The sequence below is a fragment of the Protopterus annectens genome, chromosome 7.part0 (assembly GCF_019279795.1).
Source record: "Protopterus annectens isolate FY-2018-M chromosome 7.part0, PAN1.0, whole genome shotgun sequence".
NCBI classification, from domain to species: domain Eukaryota; kingdom Metazoa; phylum Chordata; order Ceratodontiformes; family Protopteridae; genus Protopterus; species Protopterus annectens.
Window position 1 is genome coordinate 1,773,859,200 of NC_056739.1, and position 26,138 is coordinate 1,773,885,337.

Sequence of the window (26,138 nt, forward strand, 5' to 3'; positions counted from 1 at the left end):
ATTGATAAAATTACTGGTGATAGGAGCAACCAACAGGGTTGGCATAGTATTCTGAACCACAAAGAAAAATATTGGATAATTCACCTTGGGGCATTATTTCCCCCAGTTCTTAATGACCACTTATAACCTGCTTGTGGAATAAAAATAGGGCAATGTATGCCTTAACTCTAATAGATACAAAATATGAGTTATTGCTGTGAGAAACACGAGTATACCTTTATTATCACTTATATTGATATAGGGTATGTACATATTAATTATGTTGGAGAACTGAATTATGAACAGATAGTTTTTTTTTATCCATCTGTTTATCTTAAACATTAATTTTTTTTACCCTTATCTATGCATGTTGATATACATAAGAATAAGATCTAATTGCTTATAACTGTCCCAGGTAACTTTGTGGTCCTTTTGAATATTTGACCTGTATACTGCTATTGTTGGATCTTTTTGGTAGATCAAAATAGGATCCACCATTTGGGTTGTTTATAATATCAAGCTATATGTTATTGTATCTAAATATAAAAATGTTTTTGTGATATATTTTATTTTTGATAAAAAACTTTGTATTAGTTATCACATATTTATATGTTTGTTAAAAATTGTTCCTGGTAATTTTGTGGTTACTTTAAACTGTATGCTGTTACTGTTGGATCCTTTTTGGTGAATAAGACAGAACTTCTCATTTGGGGTCTGTACAATACTAAGAATATGTGTAATTACATCTACATATTATAATGGTTTTATACTGTATTTTTGGTAAGAATCTGTATCAGCATATCACACACTTATATGATCTGTTATGGTATACTTTACAATGCCTCTACTGTATTACTGATATATAGTGATTCAAATGTTATTGCAACTACTTGTTTGTTTGAAATGGATTATACCATGTTTCCATTGGTTGGTACTATCTATAAATATTCCTGAATCATATGGCATGACAAATGCTTTTCACTGATGAAGGCTGGTTAGCTGAAACCGGTTTGATTTGATTTTAGTGCATTTTGATGCATTTCATGCATAATAAATAATTATTTTCAGCTTATTTGTGAAGAAGTGTTTATATGCTGCAAATGCTGGCCACTGGTGTTTTACTATGTAATGGTTCGGCTGAGCATACCGTACCTGTGAGGCGTTTGGTTTCTACTAATCCTGTTTCTGCCAGAACACAATCACCAGATAAACTAAACATTCTGTAATTTTCCATATGACAGCCATACTTAGTCTATATAGTACCAGAGCACAAACTACAATGATTTTTCTATAATATTTCAAAGCTTCTTTAAGTGCTAAGAAAAACATGCATTAGTCCATACTTTCCCTTTGTCCTGCCTATATGCTATTTGGCAGTTTCTTTGAATTAGACATAGTCTACTTCTTCTTTTATGTCTATACTACCAAACAACTCAATGCACAAAATGAGGGCCTGGGTAAAGAGGGATGACAGCAGTAACCATCACTTTATTGCGTGCTTCTGGGGAGGACCTGTAGACAGCTGTGGAGGTAACTCAGCAGACTTAGCCTACTAATATAAGCTACAGATGCAATCCCTATAGTTCTCTGAGATCATTAATATGTTTTGCTGAGTTCCTGAATGGGGAGGACATTACAACGTTGGCTACCTTGCATCTCTTTGGGTATGGCACAGCTTTTCAGCTACTCAGTACTTCAACATTATGCTGCTAAAGATGGAACATTTTTCTAAATGTTTTAAAACTTATATGAAGCAGCGGTTAGTGTTGTCACCTCACAGCAAGAGGTTCTCCCATTCGATTCTCGGCTGGAGTGCCTTCTGTGTGGAGTCTGCATGCCCTCCCTATGGTCGAGTGACACTAAAGACATGCAGGTAGGTGCAAGCATGAATGGGCATGCCTTCTTTGAAGGTTGGGTGTCGGGCTGCAAACTCAGCACCGTAAAAATCCACTGCCAATCATGAGCAGACCGGAGTTCAGCTGTAGCAACCTCTAACAGGAAAAAGCTGAAAGACTTATTTACATATCTGCATATCATTCACGTGAAATTAAACTGATCATATTTAAACAAAAAGTTTCATTATAAGTGGATATACTTTCCAGCCAGGGAATAAATCCTCAGTTCTGTATTAACATAATCTATGTGTATCAAACAACAGGGAAAAACTGATTCTCCAGTTTGTTTTAAAGAAAAAATGCAGTGGCATTGCAAGTGTCTAGTGACATTATGCATTGCAAAGTCCCATGAAGAAGATACTACTAACAGACCAAGCATACTACTGCATCCTTTTCCAGTACACTGCAGCTCCTACATAAGACAGACCAAAGAATGAGTTACTTCCAGCTTTCCATTCTTACTAAATATAAAAGAAGATGTTTAAGATTCAGTGAAAGCAGCACTTACAGGTGTGAAGGCAAATATATTCTTCAGTGTACTGTTGGTTGCATCTGATACTGTGTTTCTCAGTGTACTGATTTTGTCTGATGCTCCTGATATGAGCTCTTTTGGTATGAGTTTAGAAACATCCTCTACAGGTTTCAGTAAGGAGGGCAGCAGATTCATTGTCTTGGAGGCCCCAGAGACAGTTGCTGCTTGGAGGTTTTGAGTGAGATCCTGAATCATGCTGAAAGCCTTTGAGTTCTGCAAAAACAAAGGATATTCATCAATTCTATGTGTGTATTTCCATTTTTTTTGCATTATAAATTACAGTGGTATATTAATCCCGGTGAAGGGAGATAATCAAATGATCCATGATGGCTAATCGTTATTCATTTTCTTGAACATCGTAATGCTAAACAGAACTTACCCAATTATAGCTCACTGGTGTGAATAACTTGCTGAAGTATTATATCACTAAAATGTGTACATTTGTAACCATTCAATAATGTTTTTAGAGGTTGGGGGCGTGGCGAAGATGGCGACCTGGTAACACCACTTTCTCACAGCTCTCTTTCCTCAATAATATTTCAGACAGGAATTTTGAGAAAAAACAACAATAAGAAGATATCTTCGCTACTAACCACTTTCTAATACCCAGAGACATCATCAGAACAATTTTTATCAACTTCCATTGGAAAATTTCTGTCAAATTAATTACTAGAAAATCAACATCAGCATCAGCTACTCAGAATGAGCCATCTCAGGAATCCACCTCAGGACCCAACATTCAAAAAGGATTTACATTCACTTATTTTAAATATTTAAGAGTTGACAACTAAAATAGATAAGATGGATAATAAATTGGACTCTTTTAAAGAAAAATGTACTCAACAACCTGAACAGCTTCAGGAAATGTTCACACAACAGAAAGGTCAAATTTCTGTTATAGAACAGTCCTTAAATTACATCGATTCCAGACTCCTGCAAGAAGAACAACAAACTGAATTGTTACTGCAACAAAATACACGTCTTCTAGAGAAAATAGATGACATGGAAAACAGAATGTGAATAAATAATATCCGAAAATATGGTCTGCCAGAAAAAGCGGAAGGGGATAATACAATAAACTTTCTTACTACCTGGATCCCAAATGTATTAAAATTACCGGAAGCCCTTTCTTTTGGAACAGAATGTGCACACAGGTCATTGTCAACTTCAGGAAATGCATCTTTAATCAAAAACAAACCAAGATCAATAATTGTTAAACTTTTCTCCATGCAAGACAAGGAACTCATCCTCAAAAATGCTTGGACTAACTCACCCATTAAATATAATGGTGTGTTAATTAGATTTGACAATGATTACTCTACAAAAGTGGTTTTCAAAAGAAAAGAATTCATGCCAATAATAAAAATCTTGAAAAAGAAACAACTGAAGACCCATCTTTTGTTTCCAGCAAGAATTCGTATATTCCTTCCAGTGAGAATAAAAATATTTGAAACAGTGAAATCAGCAATAAAATATCTCACTACAAACAACATTTTAACACAGGAAGAATCTATGGATTGGACAAATAGTACACCAAAAAGAAATGCAGAAGTAAACAACTGGAAGACTGTTGAACAGAAGAAAAAAAAAACTAAAGGACAAATAACTTATATGTTACATGTACCACAAAACTTTAAACAATGTCACAAAAACTAACAAGAAATCTTCCAGTCATTAATCGCAGTAATATATCAGGTACAGTTTCTATTTATTTTATCTCACTTAAAATTTGGAATAAATATAAACCGAGTAAATTAACATTATCATTTAGGTCTATCCATATTTGAAACTTGATAACAATGTTTTTCTTTCTCTACGTCTCTGATTTAGTCATCAACAAACAAAATGTATATAGTAGATGTGTCCAACCTGCGTCCCGTGGGCCGCATGTGGCCCTCAGAGCTCTTCCATGTGGCCCTCTACCTCTTAACTCCAACATCAATGTATACATGCCCCAAAACACTTTTTTTGTTGTGTTTTTCACACCCGTGATCTGTAACTCTAACATCGGTGTGCATATGCGCCAAAGCATCCTTCTAGTTTTTATTTTTTTTTTTTTTGCACCAAAGAAGGGTCTATGTGTTCGCATCATTATTTTGTGCCAAAGAGTCAGTGTGTGTGTGTTCTCGCTGAAGAGGGACTCGTGTATGGATTTGCCGCCATTGCCTTTGAAAGGGACAGCACTTAATCTGTGTTAGAAGGTAAGTATGGAGTGAATGAGTGAGTGCATGCATGAAAGCAGAATGTTTGTGTGTGAAAGTAGAAGTAGTGTGTGTGTGTGTGTGTGTGTGTGTGTGTGTGTGTGTGTGTGTGTGTGTGTGTGTGTGTGTGTGTATGACAGAGAGAAACATGCAAAAAGAGGCTAACGATGATCAGTCTACCTACTGAACACAAACAAGTTAGCTCACAAATATATCCTACATTAAAAGTGCACTTTCATTAAATTGCAGCTTTCCTGACAGGTAGAGTGTTATATTACATATGAAATCATACCTCTCAGCTGTATGGTTTTTCGAAGAATGTCTGGACTTTTGCTTCATCTTCCAATTTCTATCTTTTGCTTAGGAAATAAAAGTAGTCATCCAAGGTAATGCAGTTCCATGGAGTAAGAATGAGACAGCAGCCTGGGGTTAATGGGTCAGTAGTCAATTGACTTTGTGGGACTGTAGCATATAAAGTTTTAATTTTTTTTTTTTGACAAACAAAAAAGCACCCAGTACTGTTTTAGGAGGGGTTCTAAGCAGTGGTAGATTGGACAATAGTAAGCATATCTTTGGTGGATCATCAATACTGGCAAATCAGGTGGGCACAATGTCATTTTTTAAATGTTGGTAGTTTTGATGTGTTTGTGTTGGGAGTGCATTATTAAAAAAAGAGATTTGCAGACTGTGGAGAATATGTTTCTTTGTTTCAAAACCTGATACTTGGGTACCAGGTTTGCAAAAAGTAGATTTTTTAAGACATAGCTTCTTGCCACTTACAGTGGAGGGATATTTACATTTAATGGACAATGTTAGCAGTATGAGTGTGGTCCTGTAGGGATATGGAGGATGCCAAGTCTACCACTGCCAATGTCTTGTAAAGTGACCTGGAAATGGATATTGGGATGTTACTGAAAAAATACAGCAAGTGGGCTTTGAAATATAGTTTAATTAAACAAAGTGCACTTGCAATTTACAGGCCATAATTTAATTTATTTCAGGTAGTCCAGATCCTGGTAGATTGTATACCATTAGACTTAATTAGGGAGAGCTGTCATTCTGGGGAAATAAGCAGCCCTAGTTTCAGTGAAAGCTCTGTGGTTGTTTGCAGGTAGGAAGTTTCAGGATGTGGATGCAATGTTTTTTATTATTTTTAATGCAGTTGTCATTTCAAAGCATGGTTTTCTTTGTTGCAAAAAAGGCAGGATTAAATGAGACATATGATGCTTAACTGACAATGATAGGATAGAAATATTATACGTGATGTAAAATGTTTGCAGCTATAGCTGTTTCAATGGTGTCTGTGATGCATAACTATTTTTGGGCATGTGTCACACTTTTATTTTTCACTTTGTCCAGATTTCTTGCTCTAAGGTTGAGAGGTATGGTTCCATGCTAAATTAGAATGTTGTATTTACCTTGGAAGACTTTTTTTAGCTTAATTATGAGAAACAGACCTTTTTTAATATCTCTGCTTATTTCCAATACAAACTGCCATGTAACCTTGCAAATAACTTTCTTTTTAAGCTACTTTAATTCTTTTGGAATTGACAGGTATGCTTCATTGGTTCGGACATGAGCATAGAGTGCTAATGTGACTTTGATTTCTTGCAGCAGTCTGTGGTTTACTTATCACAATAACTTTTCTGTGTTTCTGGGTGTGTGATCAATTTAACAGTTTTAAAGATGTTTTCCAAGAATAAATAAATACATAATACATAAAAAATAATCTCCTGCACTTTGAGCTATTGACAAATTCTGGGAATTTGTTTTTTTTTTTCAAAAGTGAAGGTCAGCATTACTGTCTGAATGTCAAATGGCTTTAGATTGGACAGAAGTTATATGCTTACTCCATTATGTAGTATGATCTTAGAGAGTTTATGGATTTCTTATTGATTTAATTTTTGGTGATTTTAACTTCCAGACAATTTCATTCAGTGAGTCTGTGCCATGTGATTACTGAGGTTGCCTATTTTACAAGTAGGGGCTCCTTTTGTGTGTGTAAGAGAGAGATATTTAATATGTATACTGAATACATTTTTGCAAATGGAATTCTTAGTTAAATAGGCACCTCTTCTTGGGCAAATAGACTTGAGTAACCAATATTAGATCTTAGCCATCCAGCTAGGAAAGCTTAGTATGTGGATTTTCCATCTGGTTTGATGAAGGCTATGCTACTTACTCAAGGAGTACATTTATGACTATCCATCCAGTTGTTGTGTTGCTGAACTACTTTGTCTGATAATGAGAGGAGCTTTTTACAGAAGTTGAAGGATTTTGTGTCAAGAACCTGCCCATACAAAGTGGCTTGCTTATGTTGCAGTGAAGACTGTGATCTTTGTAGTGAGCGTTCTAAATATAACCAGTATTTCTGAGGTGGAGAAAGTCCATTAAGGCAGGATCTTTCTTAGCCTGGAAAGTAAGCCAGTGATGACATTTATAGGGGCCAGTGAGAGACAGAGGAAAGCAAGAAGCTTTTTAGTCTGTTTGGATAACTAAGTGAACGCAATCCTTTGACCTTTTTTTTGTCAGAAATGGTTGTAGTCTTTTTTTTTGGCATGGTATTTTGCTGAGGCACATGCCAAAAGGGGCATTACACTCAATAATTGCTCTCGTAAAGGAAGAATATAGGGATGTTATGACCTCCTTGTCCCTGGATGATATCCTTACTAATGAGATGGGCCATGTAAAAAGCTTTCTGTACAATGGAGACAACATGCTGGTCAAAAGTCAGGTTTCTATCAACCTGGGTGCCCAAGCACCTCATGACTGATTGCATGCTTACAACATTGTTACTAATGTGATAATTTGGGGGGGTTATCACTCTCTTCAAAGGGGATGATGATGATGCATTTTTGGCATATAGCTTGAGGCCATGTTTCTGGCACCAGTCATTTGTTTGGGTGAGACCCTCTTGTAGCTTATTCAGAATTGTTTTATTGTCAGTAATGTGAATTATTTACTTTATTGCAAATTTGTTGGCTTATTTTTGTGGATTATAGTATTGTAGGACTGCTAATGTTGACATTTTATGTAGTTGGACTGCTGGAGTGGTTTTCCCAGTGAGAAATGCTATTGCTGTATTGAATATCTGTTTATTTGTAAAAAAAAAATATATATATATATATATATATATATATATATATATATATATATATATATATATATATTAACTAAAATGTTAGAGTTAACTGTTAGATTAGAGAATTAGAATTAGAATGAGAATTGAATTTTAAGACAAATATTAGGCATTTATTCATTGTTCAAATGCACCTACAGTACAGCTAGGAGATCAACTTTGGTCTCCTGTGGCAGCGAAAGAGTTAACTATATGATATATTTTATATGCGGCCCCAAGACAATTTCTGTTCACTCAATGCGGCCCCAGCAAGCCAAAAGTTTGGACACCCCTGGTATATAGCAATATGTTCAAGATATATGCAAATGGATATCTGGTTCAAGCAGATATAACCATCTCACCATTTATTTAACTATACTAGCAATTTGTTGTAAAATCTTTGAATGCGTCATTCATATAATATGTCTAATCTAAGTTTTCCAATCGGGGCAGGGAGGGGAGCGGGACAAATGCATTCTTTGAAAAATTACATATTTATGTTAAATGAGTTGCATAGTTAAAGTACTTAATCCATTAATGCTGTCGTAATGATTTGCTTTACTGAGATAGAAAGACAGCTTGGGTGTGCGCACATGTCTGGTTGTATGGATTATGATGTTGTAGCATCCCAGTACACCTCATGGACTCTTATTGTATTTTTAATGTATATATACAAAGCTTCCTTACTGGAAGGGGGATAATGTTGTGTCTATTGAAGATCCTTGAACTGTGTTGTAGCTGTGCAGTAGAAAAATATTTTCATGAGCGATACTTTGAAAGATAAGAAAAATCTTCAATACTTTTCCTGCTCCATTCACGAGACAGCAATCTCAAATTTGCATACAAGTAATATATAAAGGTTGCAATTTTCATTGTAACCACTTTGTGATTGTGTATGACGCCCTTTAAATAATATGTAATTGCAATATCATTAGGCAAGGAAGTAAATCTCAAAACAAGCACATCTTAAAACTCTTCGACTAGAAGAAGAAAAATAATGTGTATATAGACAATGATTGAGTTGTGCTGGATGATTATAGTTAGTTAAGAGTTTAAACACGTACATGCTATTACAGTAAATTATTCTACACTACTAGAATGTCATATTGAATCTTTTATATGAAGTAAAGCATTTGGTGCTGTTTGTTTTACTAGCAGGTGTCGTAGTATGTCTCACATATAACATAGAAATGTCTTGCATATAACACAGATAAATATATGCAAAAATAAATATTACCACGAGCGATGCCTTGAAAATCAAGAAAAATCTTCACTACTTTTCCCGCCCCATCCACGAGACAGCAGCCTTAAATACACACGCAAACAACACCCTAATGTCTTATGTCTCATTGTGAGCACTTCATGCTTGCGTATAATGTCCTTTGAATAAAACGTAATTGCAGCATTCCTGGACAAGGAAGTGAATCCCAAAATGAGCACTACTTAAAGTGCTAGTGCACCTGAATTATGAAGCTACATGTTGACCCTTTTGTGTTACTGATTATTACTAAACATTTCACACACTTAAACTAAATAAAATAAAACATGATTAGATTTAGTAAACAGACACTAAACAAATGTTTTAATAGGTTCTCTATATACCAACAGAAATAGCAACCTACGCATAGTTATTGTTAGAAAAAAGGTAAATATTGTTAGATATACAGAAAGGCAATACTCTATACATAGTTATATACATTAATATTAAGAATTTCTAATACTAGAATATTACATATATACAATAAAAATCATAAATAGCTGTGTGGGTTCATAAATTACTACTAGAATATCGACCCTGGGGCCTGTATAAATCTAGTCATGGCAGTTCTCTGGCTGTTTCTTTCCATATTGTTTGTTTACCTGGACACCTGTTTGCCGGGGTGACCATTATGATCCCCGGGGTGATTTTCCTCTCTCCCGTTCAGTCATCGGGGTTCTTTTCCAGAGTCTAGCCAGTCTGTGGGTCGGGAACCTATCTCTCCACTATGTTTTACTTCAGTATTTTGAATCTTAAGGTATGTAAAGACCATTATATATAAGTTTATGTATATATATTTATATATATGTACATATATTTTCATATAAGCCGACACAATTTTTGTAAAGAGTTCTGGAATATGACTTGGAAAACTACTTTCTCAAAAGTTAAAGAATAAATAAATCTAATTATTTCATAAAGAGTGAGGAAGAAAATAGGAAATATTCACACAACTATAGAATAAATAATATTCTTATAGCACTGATGACTCTAGAGGTGGAAAATTACCCTAAACAAATTGCAAGTATAATGAAACTACAATCTAAAAAGAACATAAGTAATATGAGAATTTAACCAATATAACTAATTAACAAGGTATTGGAGTCTTTGCAGTGTGAATTAAAGCAAATGTGTCATGTTGGATTGATATGTGAATTGTTGTACTAAGATGAAACAAATTTTGTTAAATGTAATTGGAAAATTGTTTTTGTAACCCTGATTATAAGAAACTCTGCAAGTAAGATTTAACAAGTATAAGCAGGTTATTGATGTATAAATATTCTTGCTTTCACACAAATTTGCATATAATTGTCTATTAGCTGATCATATTAACTTGTTAATATATGTAAATAGTGACATACTAAGTTATGAAGTTAAGAGATATTTGTTTAAACACTAGTCACAGATTTAGAAGGTTTGTGTGGGTACTTGTGTTACTCATGCAAAGAGGTATTTTACCTCATAGAGATAGGAAAAGGTGTAATCAATTAGAATTAGTTAAATTAGAAATGTCATTGTTTTCTTATACTGTTTTGGTGTCTACAGAAGATAAGCAGATCTTCCATGTAAACAATAGTGTAAATTATACATATAATGCAAACCAAGAGTTAAATCTATGTATAATAACTGTCATACAAATAAAGCATAAACCAACACATGAATGTTAATGGATTAAATAATAATATCAAAAGGTGGAGTCTATATAAATACATAAATCTACACAATCCACAAATAGTATTTCTTCAGGAGACGCATCTATTAGATAATGATATAAACAATCTCAATATTAATAACTACACAGTATTAGTAAGTTCTCAATACAAACAAACGAAGATAGGAGTAGCCATATTAATGCATAATACAATTATTTCTCCTAGAATAATTAACACTTATCAAGACACATCTGGTATGTTTTGCTTAGTAAATATAGAGTTAAATAGGAAAATATACACTTTAGTTCACCTATACTGGATACCAGGACTTGGCGTAGGAACAGTAAAACATCATATTGAAGAAATATTACATTTAACTAATGGTAGTCTAATAATGGCAGGAGACTACAACTGTATAATAGATGACAAAGATACAGATTCAAAAAGTAAGAGAAGAAGGTTACCTATATCAAAGACACTTTCGAAGTTTACAGACGCATTCTCCATAAATGATATAAATGAATTTGCTGACCCAGACTCATTAATTTATACTTTTTACTCACATAGATATAAGACTAGTTCCAGAATTGACAGGATATACGTATCCAATGATTTAGTAACAAAAATAAGTAATGTCAAAATAATAAACTGTCCGTTATCAGATCATAATGCTCTGGTTTTTGAAATGGAGCTTATGCATATAAATAAGAATCCCATAACAAGAATACCTTCATGTGTTACAAAATTAACAGACATTAAAGAATGTTTTGAAGATGAAATAAAAACTTTCCTTGAACTAAATACCACAAAGAACATTTCAGAAATATATATCTGGGACTCCTTAAAAGTATATATATATATATATATATATATATATATATATATATATATATATATATATATGGAAAAGTACTATCCTGGTATATCAATAAAAGAAAAATATGGAATAAAGACACACTAGAATTACAAAAGAAAGATGATAAATTAAAACTAGGAATTCAAGAAGGAAATAAAGATTTAATTCAAGAATTGCTACAAATTAACAACAAATATGCGGAAATTTTACATCACAAGACAATGATTAACCTAGAAAATATAAAATTAAATTCTTATTCAACAAATCCAGCACATCAGAGACAACTAGCTAATAGAACAAAAAAAATAATAAAATCTAAGCAAATAAAATAATTATATATCCCTAATACAAAGAAAAAAGTCACGGACCTAAATAGTATATTAGAAGCCTTTAGATTACAATACAACTATGATAACCTTTAAAGCATCCATGAAAAACCTGACAAAGATATAAAAAATTATCTTAAAAACAAAATTATTACTAGATTAACACAGGAACAAACTGACACTATAAGCAAACCAATTACTATGACAGAACTAAAATCACAGATTAAAAAGCTTAAATTAAATAAAGCACCTGGCCCTGATAATATAATATCACAAATGTATAAAGTAATACCTAATCAAGCTATATATTTACTCTTAAAAGTATACTCCATAGTTAATCAAAATATAATTATACCACCTTCATGGAAATATTCATTGATATCACCAATAATTAAATCAGACAAAGATGAGAAACAATGTTCATCATATAGACCAATATCCTTATTAAACATGGATTATAAAATGTTCATGGCAATATATGCTGACAGAATTAAACACTTTCTTCCCATGCTAATACATGATGACCAGACAGGATTTATCAAGGGAAGAAATACATATGATAATCTTAAAAGAATTCTGTCATTGATAGATTATAGTAAACATGCAAACTTGGATTTAAATATAATATCCTTAGATATTAATAAAGCATTTGATTCTGTTAACTGGAATTTCCTTACACTAGTCCTAAAAGAATATAATTTTCCTACATCTTTTATTGCCCTTATTCAGTCACTATATAAAGACTCCATAGCATATGTTAAATTAGGTTCATATAGATCTGGTCCCATACTAATCAAAAAAGGAACTAAACAAGGCTGTCCCCTATCACCACTTTTACTTGCATTACTTATAGAACCATTTGCAAATCAGATAAGATCAAATAGTAATATTAAAAGTATCTGCATCAACAAAACTTTATCTCTTAAATTACAGTTATTTGCAGATGATATACTTCTTACCCTATCAGACACTAATGCATCTTTACAAGATTTGATTAAAAAAATAAATAATTTTCAAACTATTTCAGGTTTACAGTTCAATGAAAACAAAACGAAAATTATGTCATGTAATACTAAAAAGAAACATATAAACAAAAAATATGCCAAATACATAGCAGAAAATAATAAAATATTATATTTAGGCATAGATCTACTTGAAGACTTAACTGACTCACTTATATATAATTATAATGAAACACTAGATAAAATAGAGCAAGCGATGTCTACCTGGAAGAAATATATGTTTACAATGGGAGACAGATTATACCTCATTAAATCAATTATTTTTCCTAAAGTATTATATCTAATACAAAGTTTTTCACTGCCACCTCCCAAGTATATCACTCAGAGATATAATAAACTAATATTACATTTTTTATGGTTCCCAAAAAAACCCCGAATTGCTTTAAATAAACATTTACCAAACTGGGAAGATGGAGGAATTAATTTACCTGATATTGAGATATATATTATGTCCTCTGTTGTTAAAAATATAACCTTATGGTTAAATGCTCACTATAAACCTATATGGAAACAATTACATGAACAGGTCTATACTGAACTTAGTCATAACAACATATCAGATCATTTAACTATAATACCATTTCCTTTAGTTTGGATGATTACTTCAGTGTCACTGCTTGACAGAGGCACAGAAAAATGATAGGCATAGTTTTTATTCAAACTAAAGGGGTGGCGAAAGCCACATAACTATGGGCTAGGCTTATAAATGCCCTTGGGCAGATAGCCTAGTATGAACCTATGAACCTATGAACCTATGAACCTAAAAGATTATCTAGAAGATAAAAATAAAAATAATACACTGCCATCCAAATATATGAACATCACACTAACAACATTTAAATTGTTCATAAACAAAGTCCCAAATATGAATTCATGGTTCTTTCTGATCTTTCCTATAGCCTTCACACCCACTATCCTTGATACATACCAAATTCAGAAAATTAATATGCTCAAGATAGGTTCAATAAGCTACTGGCTGGTAGAACAACAGAAATTATTAACTAAAGATCAGATAACCAGAAAATCTAATATAAATAATCACTCATGGCTACTTTTGCAAAATCTAAGACAATATCTTATAAATAGAATTGGACAAATGCAAGATACAGTTAGACATACTGTCCCAAAATTTATTGATTACATTATTATAATTAATAATCAACCTTATCAAGGTGCTGAATATCTATCTAAAATTTATAAAATAATTAAAACAACAAAAATATACCAAATAGACACATACTGGAATTATTATACACAGATAAATAATCACCCTCCTAACAAAAAGGAAAAAAGATTATCCCCGGGATTCATGAACCTTGCGCCAGGCACCCGCATAGCGTCGGCGTTATAAAGCCAAATATGGCCACCGAGCGATTCAGGTATGAACCAATCCCACGTGCACTACCGGCGTCGCGGACCTCGCCGCCCGGCGTAGGTATGCTAAACACACTGTGTGTGGTATTGCACCATACAAATGAAGGCAAATATCGATCCACGAAGTGGCGCAGAAATAGCGTAAAGAACGCGGCAATGTAAACCAAGAAAAACGGTTTAGATTTACCCAAACATGACCAAGGAGTAATGGAAGGCTGTCAAAGTCAGGTATCATACAGGTGCAATATGCCAATGGCGAAAGGCACCGAGAATGTCCAAAGAAAACATGCACAAAATGTAAATAATGACATAAATGTTATATGCAGAAACCACAGCAGAATCCCCGGATATGTGCACAGAAGGTGCAAAACAATGAAATAATATGAGAATGTCCTAAAAGAGCAGTATAATACACATCAGCTGCACAGCCACCACACACCATAGTATGTATGGAAAGCCTCAACCCCAGCGCAAGGGTTGTCAAGGAGTGGCGGCAGTGTTCGGCGCCGTAACCATGTATTAGCAGTCAATGCCATGCAAATGAGGCAGATAATAGTGAATCGCAAAACCGGCGCCGGTGTAAGGATGGAGCAAACGGCGCAGCGGTAGTATACCGAGGAGTGGCCTACACGGAATACATGTCAATTGCAGAGGGGTGTGCCACTGTAGGAGGAAGCACATTGGAGGCCAGCAAACATGGGCTGTACAATGCACATCACAGCAGTAGGACCGGCGTGTGAGGAAATAGATGCGCTGAGAGTACATAATGCGCACAGATGCATGTGCACGAGGATGACTCGTTCCCCAACCCAGTCATGTGGCGGCCTCCGCGTCAAAAAGCACGGATATAGGAAGGTAATGCGGAGAATATGAAGAAATGCGGAAGCAGTGTAATTGGAGCCGTAATGAGCAATCAACACCAATCAATCCAGGAAGGGCAAACGGCGGCTGACAACTCTGCATGCAGACTCCCTTAAAGCGGAAAAGGGAGGCATAGGAATGCAAAGATAGTAGGGGATGTAGTAGAAATGCAAAGAGCAAAGAACCGAAATAGCACAGCCAAGTACAGAGGTAGCATAACGGCGGCGGCAGACAAAATGCATCATATGCCATGTGCCTGCAGGATGCACTGCAGGCAATAGTAGGTGCAACGTGCAGAAACAGTAATGTAAGATGCAAAGCTAAGCCAATGCAGGCAACTGTAATGTAACACTAAAGGCAATACCGTTGCAGTTGCAGCGGTAAAACACTGAAGATAATCCACAGATACGGCTGCACAGACACACCCAATGACATCACCGGGTATACAGCACAACAGTATAAAGTGTGAATGCACACAACACACAGCGATTTCCCAAATGCCGCACCGTAGGGTGTAAACACACAGGAACTTTTAATATGTATATGTTGGGTGCCGCCGTGGCGTGATGCATAGGTATGTGTCAGCGACAGGCGGAGTTGCGGAGGAGGGTGCCGACAACTACCGTAGGCCTCATAGGAGAAGGAGAGTGTTCAGACCAAGGGTGACCTACCAGGGGCTGCAAGACCTGGAGATAGTAGAGCGCTACAGGGTGGACAGGGACACGTTACAGCAAATAGTGGAGCTGTGCGGCCACGCCTGAGAACAAGAGACAACAGAGGAGCCCATCCCAGTGGACACAAAGGTATGTGTGAGCTTGCGAATACTGGCTACAGGTACCTTTCAAAGGCCAACCGGGGATATAATGGGCATCTCACAGGCATCAGCATCCAGGGTACTACACCAGTTCCTGGATGCCATGTTCTGACATGCCCATGAGTATATAAACTTCCCCAGATCTCAGGAGGAGTTGGCTAGCAATATCGCCACTTCCACCGTGTGGCACAATACCGGAGGTACTGGGTGCGATAGACTGTGCGCACATAGAAATCAAGTCACCGCCGGGAGCAGGGTAGGCGCTACATAAACCGCAAGGGATACCCCTCCATCAATTGCCAGGTCGTGTGCAATGCGCGGGGCATTATCATGGATGTGTGTGCTGGCAGCCCTGGAAGCTACCACGACTCCCATATCTGGCATGCCTCACAGCTGTATCAGGTATTTGCCAGGGGACATCACACAAGGTCACCTTGTGGGGATGCTGGCTATGCACTGGAGCCGTGGATGATGACACCCATCAGAAATGCACACACACACATGCAAGAACGCCATAATGAGGCACACGCACAAACCAGAATAATCATAGAGCGTGTGTTTGGGATGTTGAAATCACGGTTCCGGTGCTTGGATACATCCGGTGGAGCCTTGCAGTACTCTCCAGGCACATGTGCCCACATATTCATAGTATGTTGTATGCTACACAATATGATTCTGCGGAAACAGCTGCTGCAGGGACATAATGGTGTAGGGCCACCAAGCCCGCCACAACTGCCAAGGCAAGCACAGGCACAGGGCATTCAGCGCCATGAACACACTGTGCCAGCCCCAGTAGGTAGACGGAGGCGTACCCAATATGCCTATGCCTTGGCAAAGAGGGAACGTATAGCACATACTCTGACAGCGTAGGCCCCATGGACTGACACCTCCCTACCTGCACACACAGTGAAATGGACGCCACACAAACATGTCTGCCCGTAATGTGTACCGTATGGGCGGATGTATGTGTGACTCCAACATAGGCACCACCCAAACACTGCACACCCAATAGCCAGCGGAGCATGGAACGCCAACACCTCAACCGCACGCCGGTCCTACAGCAGATGGCGTAGCCGTATGCTGCCACTTTTGGCGCAAGTTGACCACATATGTACTTATGTGCATACACAGATACGGAGATAGATATCATCACACATGTAGAAATATATGTACACATACACAGATATAAGGTACAACAGGTAAATATGGAATCCCAGGGATGCAAGTTTACAAATGAGTAAGAGGCGAAATCTCCACATAGTAAACATAGTGAATGACAACCCGATCATCCGGGAGGGTGGGCAGAGCAGGGAACGCCAGCCATGGAAATGTCAACCTGCATCAATGCATATCCGCGGGTCGGGATGATCGCCAGGCCACGGTACAGTAACGGGATATGTGCGTGTCATATTCATAGGATATGGATGCGGAGGTACACACCGCCCGGCGATCACGGTCAACGTAGGTACTGTGTGAAACCGTCGGTGCGGCGGCAATCATACCTCTCAAGTGTGCGTCATAATGAGGACGTACCTCATTTGGGGTCTAAAACAGTTCATGTTCCTCGAAGTTCCTCAAAGTTCCACATTGAAATAGTCTGTCACACATTCATTGTTAGGAATTTATTGAAATGAAATCCTGGTAAATATAAATTAATCATATTAATTCATTAAAGGTTCTTCTTTATAAGTAAATCAGCATATTTTAACCATCCTATGACCTTCTTAGCTGAAGTTGTTAGTAAGCCATTAGTATGTGTTCCACATTTTGCCCATTTGTTCCATATTATGAAGGTGTGTGTTCCTCATTTTGGAAATGGAAGGTTGAGAGCTATGGCGGCAATATGTGTATGTGTGAGGTGAGGTTGTCGTGTGTTCCGCTGTGTGTGTGTAATGTGTGTGCCACTGTAAAATGTGTATGTAGGTGACATGTCACAGGCGGAGAGGAATAACATGCGTAGGCATACAGTACAGGAAACATAGGCGTATGTACAGCAGTACCCACAAAGTAGTAGTGACAGCTCCTCAGTGGCTAGGCGCGTGGCGGCGTAAAAGCGATGCAAAGCGGAAATGTCCCAGAATGTACCACAGGACCATAGCCAACAGGAGATTCAAAGGGCGCATGTACAAACCATGACCGTATGTATGGCGGCCATATGGTAGACTCAACACGATCGTCGGCAGCGTTACACAGCATCAGGCATGTGCGGCGAAAATCGCATGTGCTATCCGGCACCGATCGTGGCCACCTACCGTCCGTAAATACCGCTGTGTGTTCCACGACTGTTAAGTAAGCAAAGCCACACGAATAGGAGGCAACCGGTAGCATACAGGCCGTCCCAAGTACAGGACCACAATCACCGTAACTATCAGTGACAAAATGCCAATGGATAGTAGGCACGTATGAACAACCGCAGATATATAACCGATGTGAAGGAGGAATCGTGCAGGAAGCACACATGCAGGCGATACCGACACCACGCGACATCAACAAAACAAACAGTCCCAGAACAACAGACAGGTAACCTGCAGCTCCCCAAGCAGGGATGGAGCACACACACAAGCATATCGTGTATGTATAAATGCAAGACCCACACCCCGTACCCGTCACCCACATCCGCAGATATACCCCATCGCACATATCAAAGGGATACCAGCGGAAACCGTAGCAAAAACATACAGGCAGTCAATGACAGCGGCATACCCACAACAAGCTGCGTGGGAAACACTAGCAGCAGCTGATGCATCCCTGCATCCGTTGTGTACAGGAATATAACAGCTATGTTACACATCTGAATGCACAACGCCATCGACAGATGCCGCCTGGACACGGACACCCACATGTCGAACAAAATACCATACCCAACACACACAATCCACGGCTAACACCACAGCGAAATGTACCTGACACCACACATAGCGGATGCAGTCACACAAACATGATACAATACATACCATCCCCACTAAGGTATTGCAAATAACCAACGCCCACACGAGGAATGAACCATGGCCTAGTTCCGGCGTAGCGTCTGAATGGAGGGGGATCACCGGTGATATGCGCATAAGTACACACTGAGGAACAGCTATTGGCGTGATGAACCCACATGCCTCAGGTAAGCGGCGAATATAAGGAAGACTCCCTGGATATTCAAACCGTATGTTCATACCGAACAAATAGTGAAGACAAAACAAGGAGTATCAAGCAAGTAGTGATGAATACAGAACCAAAGGCCAGAAAGGTATGTCGAACCCACGAGATGTACTGGTGTGTAACGCATGATACGTATGACGAATCTGCACTGTATGTGAATGGTGTGTGTAAGTGAAGATACCTGTCCATCAGTCAGAGAGTGGTGAAAGGTGGTTATGTAATGCTAAGCCGCGGAGCATACCAACGACTGTGGACAACGTGTGCACAGCAGTGGGACAACATGTACACAGCCGGGATAACCCAAGGTCCGCCATAGGGATTTCAAACACAGAACAATGCCACCACCCATGCTGATGCTGGCAGTGGATATCCAACAATGAAGTGCCACAGCAGGGGATAGGACATGTATGTATAGTGTCACAGCACACATGTGTATGGGCATATACCGTCGATGTCATACGGAATGTGCGCGGCGTGCGTATGCCTCGCAGTAGGGGTGACCATGTCAATTATGTGTAATGCAAAGCTGTCATGATGGATATGTTCAGAAATCATATACAGTATCACAGGCATAGCATGCATGATGGAGGGATGGCCTAATGTTATGTACATAAACAGGATATGTATGGCCTGCACATATGGGACAGAGTAGTAGCAGAATAGGTACCTGAAATGGAGGGAACAGCAAGTAACCGTGTCCAAATGTTCTGTAGCAGGTGCAATGTGTGCAACAATGATGTCCGGCAGGGCCGTGTGTAAACACATGTGCAATGTACACAGTAGTGTCACCCCCCCACAGTAGTGTCCACTGAACAGCAGAGGTGGATGTCAACTGTATGTCTATACAGTACTTCCGCTGTGGTGGTACCATGGGTCTGTGTCACCCTACCAGCAAGGGAGCTATCACATGACCAGTGACACAGTGTGTCCCTGTGGGATGTGCACAGGACCTATGTCCCACAGCACGGTGTGTGTCCAGTCTGCGGAGGTCACACAGATGCCCAGGCTGAGCAATGTGGCATGTGTGCACACATGCAGGAGTGCTCCATTCACCCTGCCCACTGCAAACGCCATGTAGGAGTACTACATGCATCAGTAATGTGGAGAACATGGCCCATGCCAGAGTAGATGACACCCCTGTGTTAGTGGTATGCAGGTGAGTACAGATGTGTTTCACGACTGTCATTTGCATATGTAAACTGTCTGAGCCGGGTAGACATCACGGCATGACTATACTGTGACATGTAAAGTTGTATCCATTGTGTAAGGTACACCACACATGTGTTATTGTAACACTGCCGCATGTACATGTGTGTATGGCACAGGTACAAGTGCACCCAATGTATCAGCTAGACATACAGTCCAGAAATGTGTGGCCCTGCACATGTGTACCCACGCCATAGTGGAATATGGCAACCACAGCACCATGTGGGGCATGTGTGTGTACAGCAACCATGTACAATGTGATATGCATGTATGGGGACAGTATCCATGTGATACACAGTGCATGACTGTCACTATGCAAAGGTGATGTGTATGCACTATGTGTGATGTAACTGATGCAATGACATCTACATGATATATCTGCCACACTGACACCTGTATGGTTGTTAGCAGTATGAGTAGGTTGAGCTACAATGCTGCAAGGTATGTAGATGTGGTATATGTAGGCATGGACAGTACTCTGTGACAGCATGTAGTGTATGTAAGCAAATAGTGAGCATGAGGGGCCACATGACTGAGGACTGTGCAATGTCACATGTACCTGACATGTTGTAGTTAGCATGATATGCCTGCACCACTGTGTGACCTGCACAGGAGTCACATGGCGTAACATCCTGAGACATAAGTGCGATGTGATGCTGGATGCCGACATTGGCAATACCATAATGTGGAGCGGCGCTGAAGGGCAAAGTGCGGATAATGTCTGATTTGTCACCCTCTGTACCACACCAACCACCCATGCAATGGTATGACAGGTGGCCAGCATGTGGATGTGGTGTGCTGTGGCGCACAGAAGCCCAACAAGGGTGCCAGTAAAGGCATGGAGGTCGTCAATGAGTGTGTGGAGCATGTATGTGAGGATGTGGCCCAGTGCCATACTGAATGGCCCAGTCATGGGTGTACAAATGCAGCCCCATACGTGCAATGCAGTACCACCCATGTGTAGTGTGATAGATGTGGTAGTGTGGTGGTCAGGGTACACAACGTCCATGAACAGGCTAGCAGTCAATGCAGTGTGCTGCTGCAGAGACATATAACAGCCAGGTTTGCGGGATACAACAACTACGGAGATTGGAGGTGACATTGGGACCGTGTCCTAGGACATAACGTGTGCATGGCAGTACCATGTATGTGTCCACAGGGTTAATACAATGTCCAGCCATGGATTGGAACCCTGTAGTGAGTGAGAGTGTGTATTGTCGGTAGGTACCCCATTGGCAGGCACGATGCCAGCAACATCTGTGTTGGCAATGCCTGCATGAGTGTTGTATGCTGCATTGAATGTGGATGTAGCCAAACAGCAGAGACATACCACCACACTGTGTGAGGGCCCACACTGCAATGTATGGCAGTCATGTGTAGGTAGCTAGCTGTGGGTATGTGATGCACCATGAGGACCCACCATGACTGTCAAGTGATGCACCACACACATGTGAACATAACTACCGTGCAACAGCCTGCACATGTGCCCATACAGCACATGTGCATGGAACAGGAATACCACTGTGGCGTCTGTGAAAAGGCCAGTACCACCATGTCTCTGTGTGGAATAGCATGGTCCCTACCAGTGCGTAAATGTAGTGGAAGTGCACTGTGATATGTGTTGGCATAGTCACATATACTGTCCATCGTACGGGTGCCATGCCATCAACTACCTCTGTCAGTGGATGTTGGTATTACCGGCTGTAGAGCATATGTACTATGCATGCTGCGATGGTCGTGTGTCTAGGGCGTGGCTAGCAGGGATGAGAAGCATGGATGTTCAGCAAACAGAGGGGGGATGTCTGTAGGTATAGCACACAGACACATGGAGGTATGGTGCATGCCAAGGGTAGTGTAGGTATGGTATGTGTCGTGTAATGTGTCACCCAGCTATGCGTACTGCATGGCCAAGCATGTGTGGGTACATGGGAGTCCATACTAGGGAAGTGCGTGTTGCTGTCAGTACATGGCAGTAGCAACTGTCCCAGGTGCAATGTACAGTATGACAACACGGCCAGCATGTAACCTGTGGTGTACAGTGTATTCACCGTCGCGTGTCACAATGTGTGTAGCGGTCACGAACATGGGTATCTGAACATGGATTACCTATGATGCAATGTGTCTCGGGAATATACAGTATGTGTGTAAATCACTGTGTGGTGTGGGGACCACCCACCCGTGTGTGTTGCAGTCCAGGTATGTGCCTGGGAGGTATGATCTGTGTACAATCTGGACTCGCAGGTGTGTTGTGTAGGGCATGGAGGCAGGTCCCAGGCACTGCAGATAAATGACATGCGTGCCGTACTGTGTGTGCAGTGCTTGTGTACAGCACAGTGGAGGGTGTAAGCATTGTCACACATCACTGCATGCTGTGCCTGCCTGTGACAGCCCTGCTGGAGACAGACATGTGACACTGCTGCACAGGCAGCATAGCATGTGAAGATGTACATGTGGGCTGCACACCTTAGGCAGATGTCTGCAGGTCATGTGTGCCACGGTAGTGTGGTTGAACATGACTGTCAGACTGGACAAACACCACATGCCTGCATAAGTACAGTATGACCATAGTCAACAGTCCCAGTGACAGAGTAGGCCAATGTACAGTATCTCTGTGTGCAGACCACTGGCTACTGGACACCTGGCTAGACACACACCGGAGGGTTAATTCACCATTGAGCCATCACATGTCCCAGTCCATGTGGCCTGTACAATGTCATCACAGGGTGGTCACAATAGCAGGTGGCAAGGCAGACCACGGTGTACCAGGTGATGTGTCATGCGTGCATATGTTGAGTAGCACAGCCGTTCACATGTCCGCAACATACTGGTGCACGATGTATACTGTTACATGATGTGTGGAACTGCACTGTCACCCACTACAGGGCCATCTGACACAGGTGTGTTGTGACAGGTGTAACCCATGTTTGCACAGGATACACACTGCTGTTGTAGGCAGCCATGCTGGTGGCTACCAGTGGTACATGCAGTGGTCATACAGCCATACTGCACACAGTGTTCATGCAGGAATGTCCATTGTCGTGGACGATGTGCTGCTATGTGAAGGTAGGTGTGTGTTGTGAATGTTACACATCCAGATGACACCATCTTGGGCAGTCATGGTCGTCAACACCATTACACACATCCACAGCAGTCAGAACCCAGTCCTGACAATGTGTGTCAGTCACCCTCGTACTGTGTGACATATGTGCACATGGCGGAACACCTCCCACTGTCATCTAAGATGGCTACATGATGTCCGGAATGTGCTGTGGAAATGTACAATGCTGGTAGCCCAATGAAGTACCTGGAATCACACACAGTACGCTATGGCAGCCATGTAAACCATGCACAACAATGACCGCCCAACAGACACAAACAATGCGTTGACACGTGGAACATGTGCACATGACAACCCCCAATGAGGTATGTTGCACATATTGATGTACAATTGTCATCTATGGCCATAGCATGGATGCAGGCGCACATACCCACAGGTAGTACCACGTGATGTAGGTAGGGGCATTGCGTGTACATGTGACAGTAGCTGTACAGCCACATGTCCTGCATAGCCGTCATGTAGGGGTAGCTGTGGCATGTGACCGCTGGACATGCCCGTACAATTGACCATGTCCCACAGGAGATGTGTTATGTGTGTACCACATGTGATGTGCTGACAACAAGCTGTGACGTGTCACGGCTGCGGTGTACCTGTGTGACATTGTCTGTGATGGGTGCAAAGGCATATAGTATCGTATTGCATGCCCACAAGCCCCACATAGGTGCATAGCCTGAACATACAATACAAGGAGGGTGTGGGATGATAGCAACCCACAGGAGGAGATGGAGTGCGGACGGCAGACCACAACCACATGTGCGTGTACGGTGTTCACGTCCACGACACATGAGCATCTGAGAGGCTAGCGTTACAGCTGTACAGGGTTGCATGCATATATGTTCAGCAACATCCGTGTGTGTCCCACCACTGGCCCGTGGACTGATGGACACCAACCAAATGTGCAGATATGATATTTGCACAGCACATCACAGATGCCTACTGTACAACAGGCTTACCGTGTAGACATGTGCACAGTAGGTCTGCGCCAGCTGCAGTCAAACACGTTATGTGCCGAACCACACCAATAGTCCAGGCCATGCCACAGATGGACGTGCATGCATCTGTGTATGTATGGCTGTGAATGTCTCCGGCATAGCAGTATAGCTGTGTCACCGTTGTGAACAACAATATGAATGGGTTGTATGTGTGAGGGGTGCGTCATACGTGTATGGTCAGATCGACGATACCATCACTGACCCTGCTATGTGAACATCCCTGTCCCCATACATGGATACCTATGCTGTGCCCAACACCACATTCACAGAGGGAGGGATGGCGGTGTGTAGTGCAGCAGCAGACATGGGGGTGGCAGCAGGCACTGGATGTACACATATGTGGTACCCACATCAGTGCAGGCAACCATCCATGTGCATGGGATAGCGGTGTGTGTCCACATACAGCACTGTGTTGATCAATATCACAGCACATAGCACCTGCCAGGGTTACAGTGTATGCATGGATGTGTGATACCTGCATGCACCTGACACACCCTCAGCAAGCAGTGTGCAGCATACCTTGCTTGAGGCCAGTGTCCACACCATGGTGATAGACATGTTGAATGTCCATATACACATAGCAATGACATATGGAATGGACAGCCACCCTGCCAATATCGTCAACCCCCAGGTGGATCACAACCCAGTGCCATGTATGTGGCATACCCTGCCATACCATGCAGCCCTGCCCAGCAAGGCTGCATGAGCTATCCTGATCCTACATGGTGCAATGGACAAAAGGCACTCTCACTATCAACCATACACAGCAGTAATGTGGCGGTGATGCACCCTGTGGTGTTACAGGTGCTGTGTGTTGCTCTGGACAATGTGTGTGTGTACATGCTATGCATGGCCTTTCCTGCTAATGTGTCATGGTTACACAATGCCCTATGTCTATCACATGTGCAACACAGGTGAGCTGTGGCAAGTTGTCCAACACCTGTACAGTGCTGTGTGGATGTACATGGCACAACACATGCATGTGCAGGTGTCCATGTGTATGTGTACAGTGCCACTGCTGACGTTCACAATGGCTACAGACGTGATGTTTACTGACATATACACAGCGTCCAGGTGAACAGTAGCACCGACGTCACATGGGGACCTATGCCAACTGATATGAACACAGGTGCAGCCAGGTGCACATGTCCACAGCAGGCTAACATCTACATGGTGCGTGTACAGTGTGATGGGGTGGCACACAGATATGATGTGACACCCACTGCTCAATGGTGTGAAGCCAACACATCGGCTGTGTCACCGCCACGATGCCTTTCACAGATTACTGTGCAGATGTTGTACATGTCATAGCAATGTATTTCCAACAGTATGCCAGCACAGCAGTGTAACTTTGACCTGCCACCATCATTATGTCTTACAGATAATGCCACGTTCCCGGCTTCCTGCATTCATCCGTCAGGAGGATGAGGTGATTATACCATACCTCCATACAAATCATGACATCCTATTCAGTCATGCGCCACAGCAGGCACAGGAACGAGAGGAGATGTGGCAGGAGATGTGCAGGAGGGTGAACAGCCTGGGCGGACACAACCGCAGTTACCAGCAGATCCGCAGGCACTGCACAGACCTGATCCGGCATGCAAGACAGCGTGCCACTGCAATCGCCAGACAACAACGTGGGACAGGTGGTGGGCCACCAACCCAGCCCCCACTCACAGCCACGGAGGAGCTCCTGGCCAGTCTGGGTACACCCACGGAACAACACACAGGAACTCTTGCGTCCATCGTGGAGGTGGGTGTCGTGCAAACTATGAGGTCGG

At 40.7% G+C, this 26,138-nt stretch overlaps 1 protein-coding gene across 1 annotated transcript in view; it reads right to left on the reverse strand.

Annotated features, from left to right (window-relative positions):
- The window catches only part of LOC122807229, a 1,167,189-nt gene that overhangs the window by 55,371 nt on the left and 1,085,680 nt on the right, over window positions 1–26,138 (reverse strand). Inside the window, exon 7 of the mRNA XM_044078307.1 lies at window positions 2,383–2,619. Coding sequence (XP_043934242.1) covers window positions 2,383–2,619 — 237 coding nt within the window. The remainder of the gene's footprint in view (window positions 1–2,382; window positions 2,620–26,138) is intronic.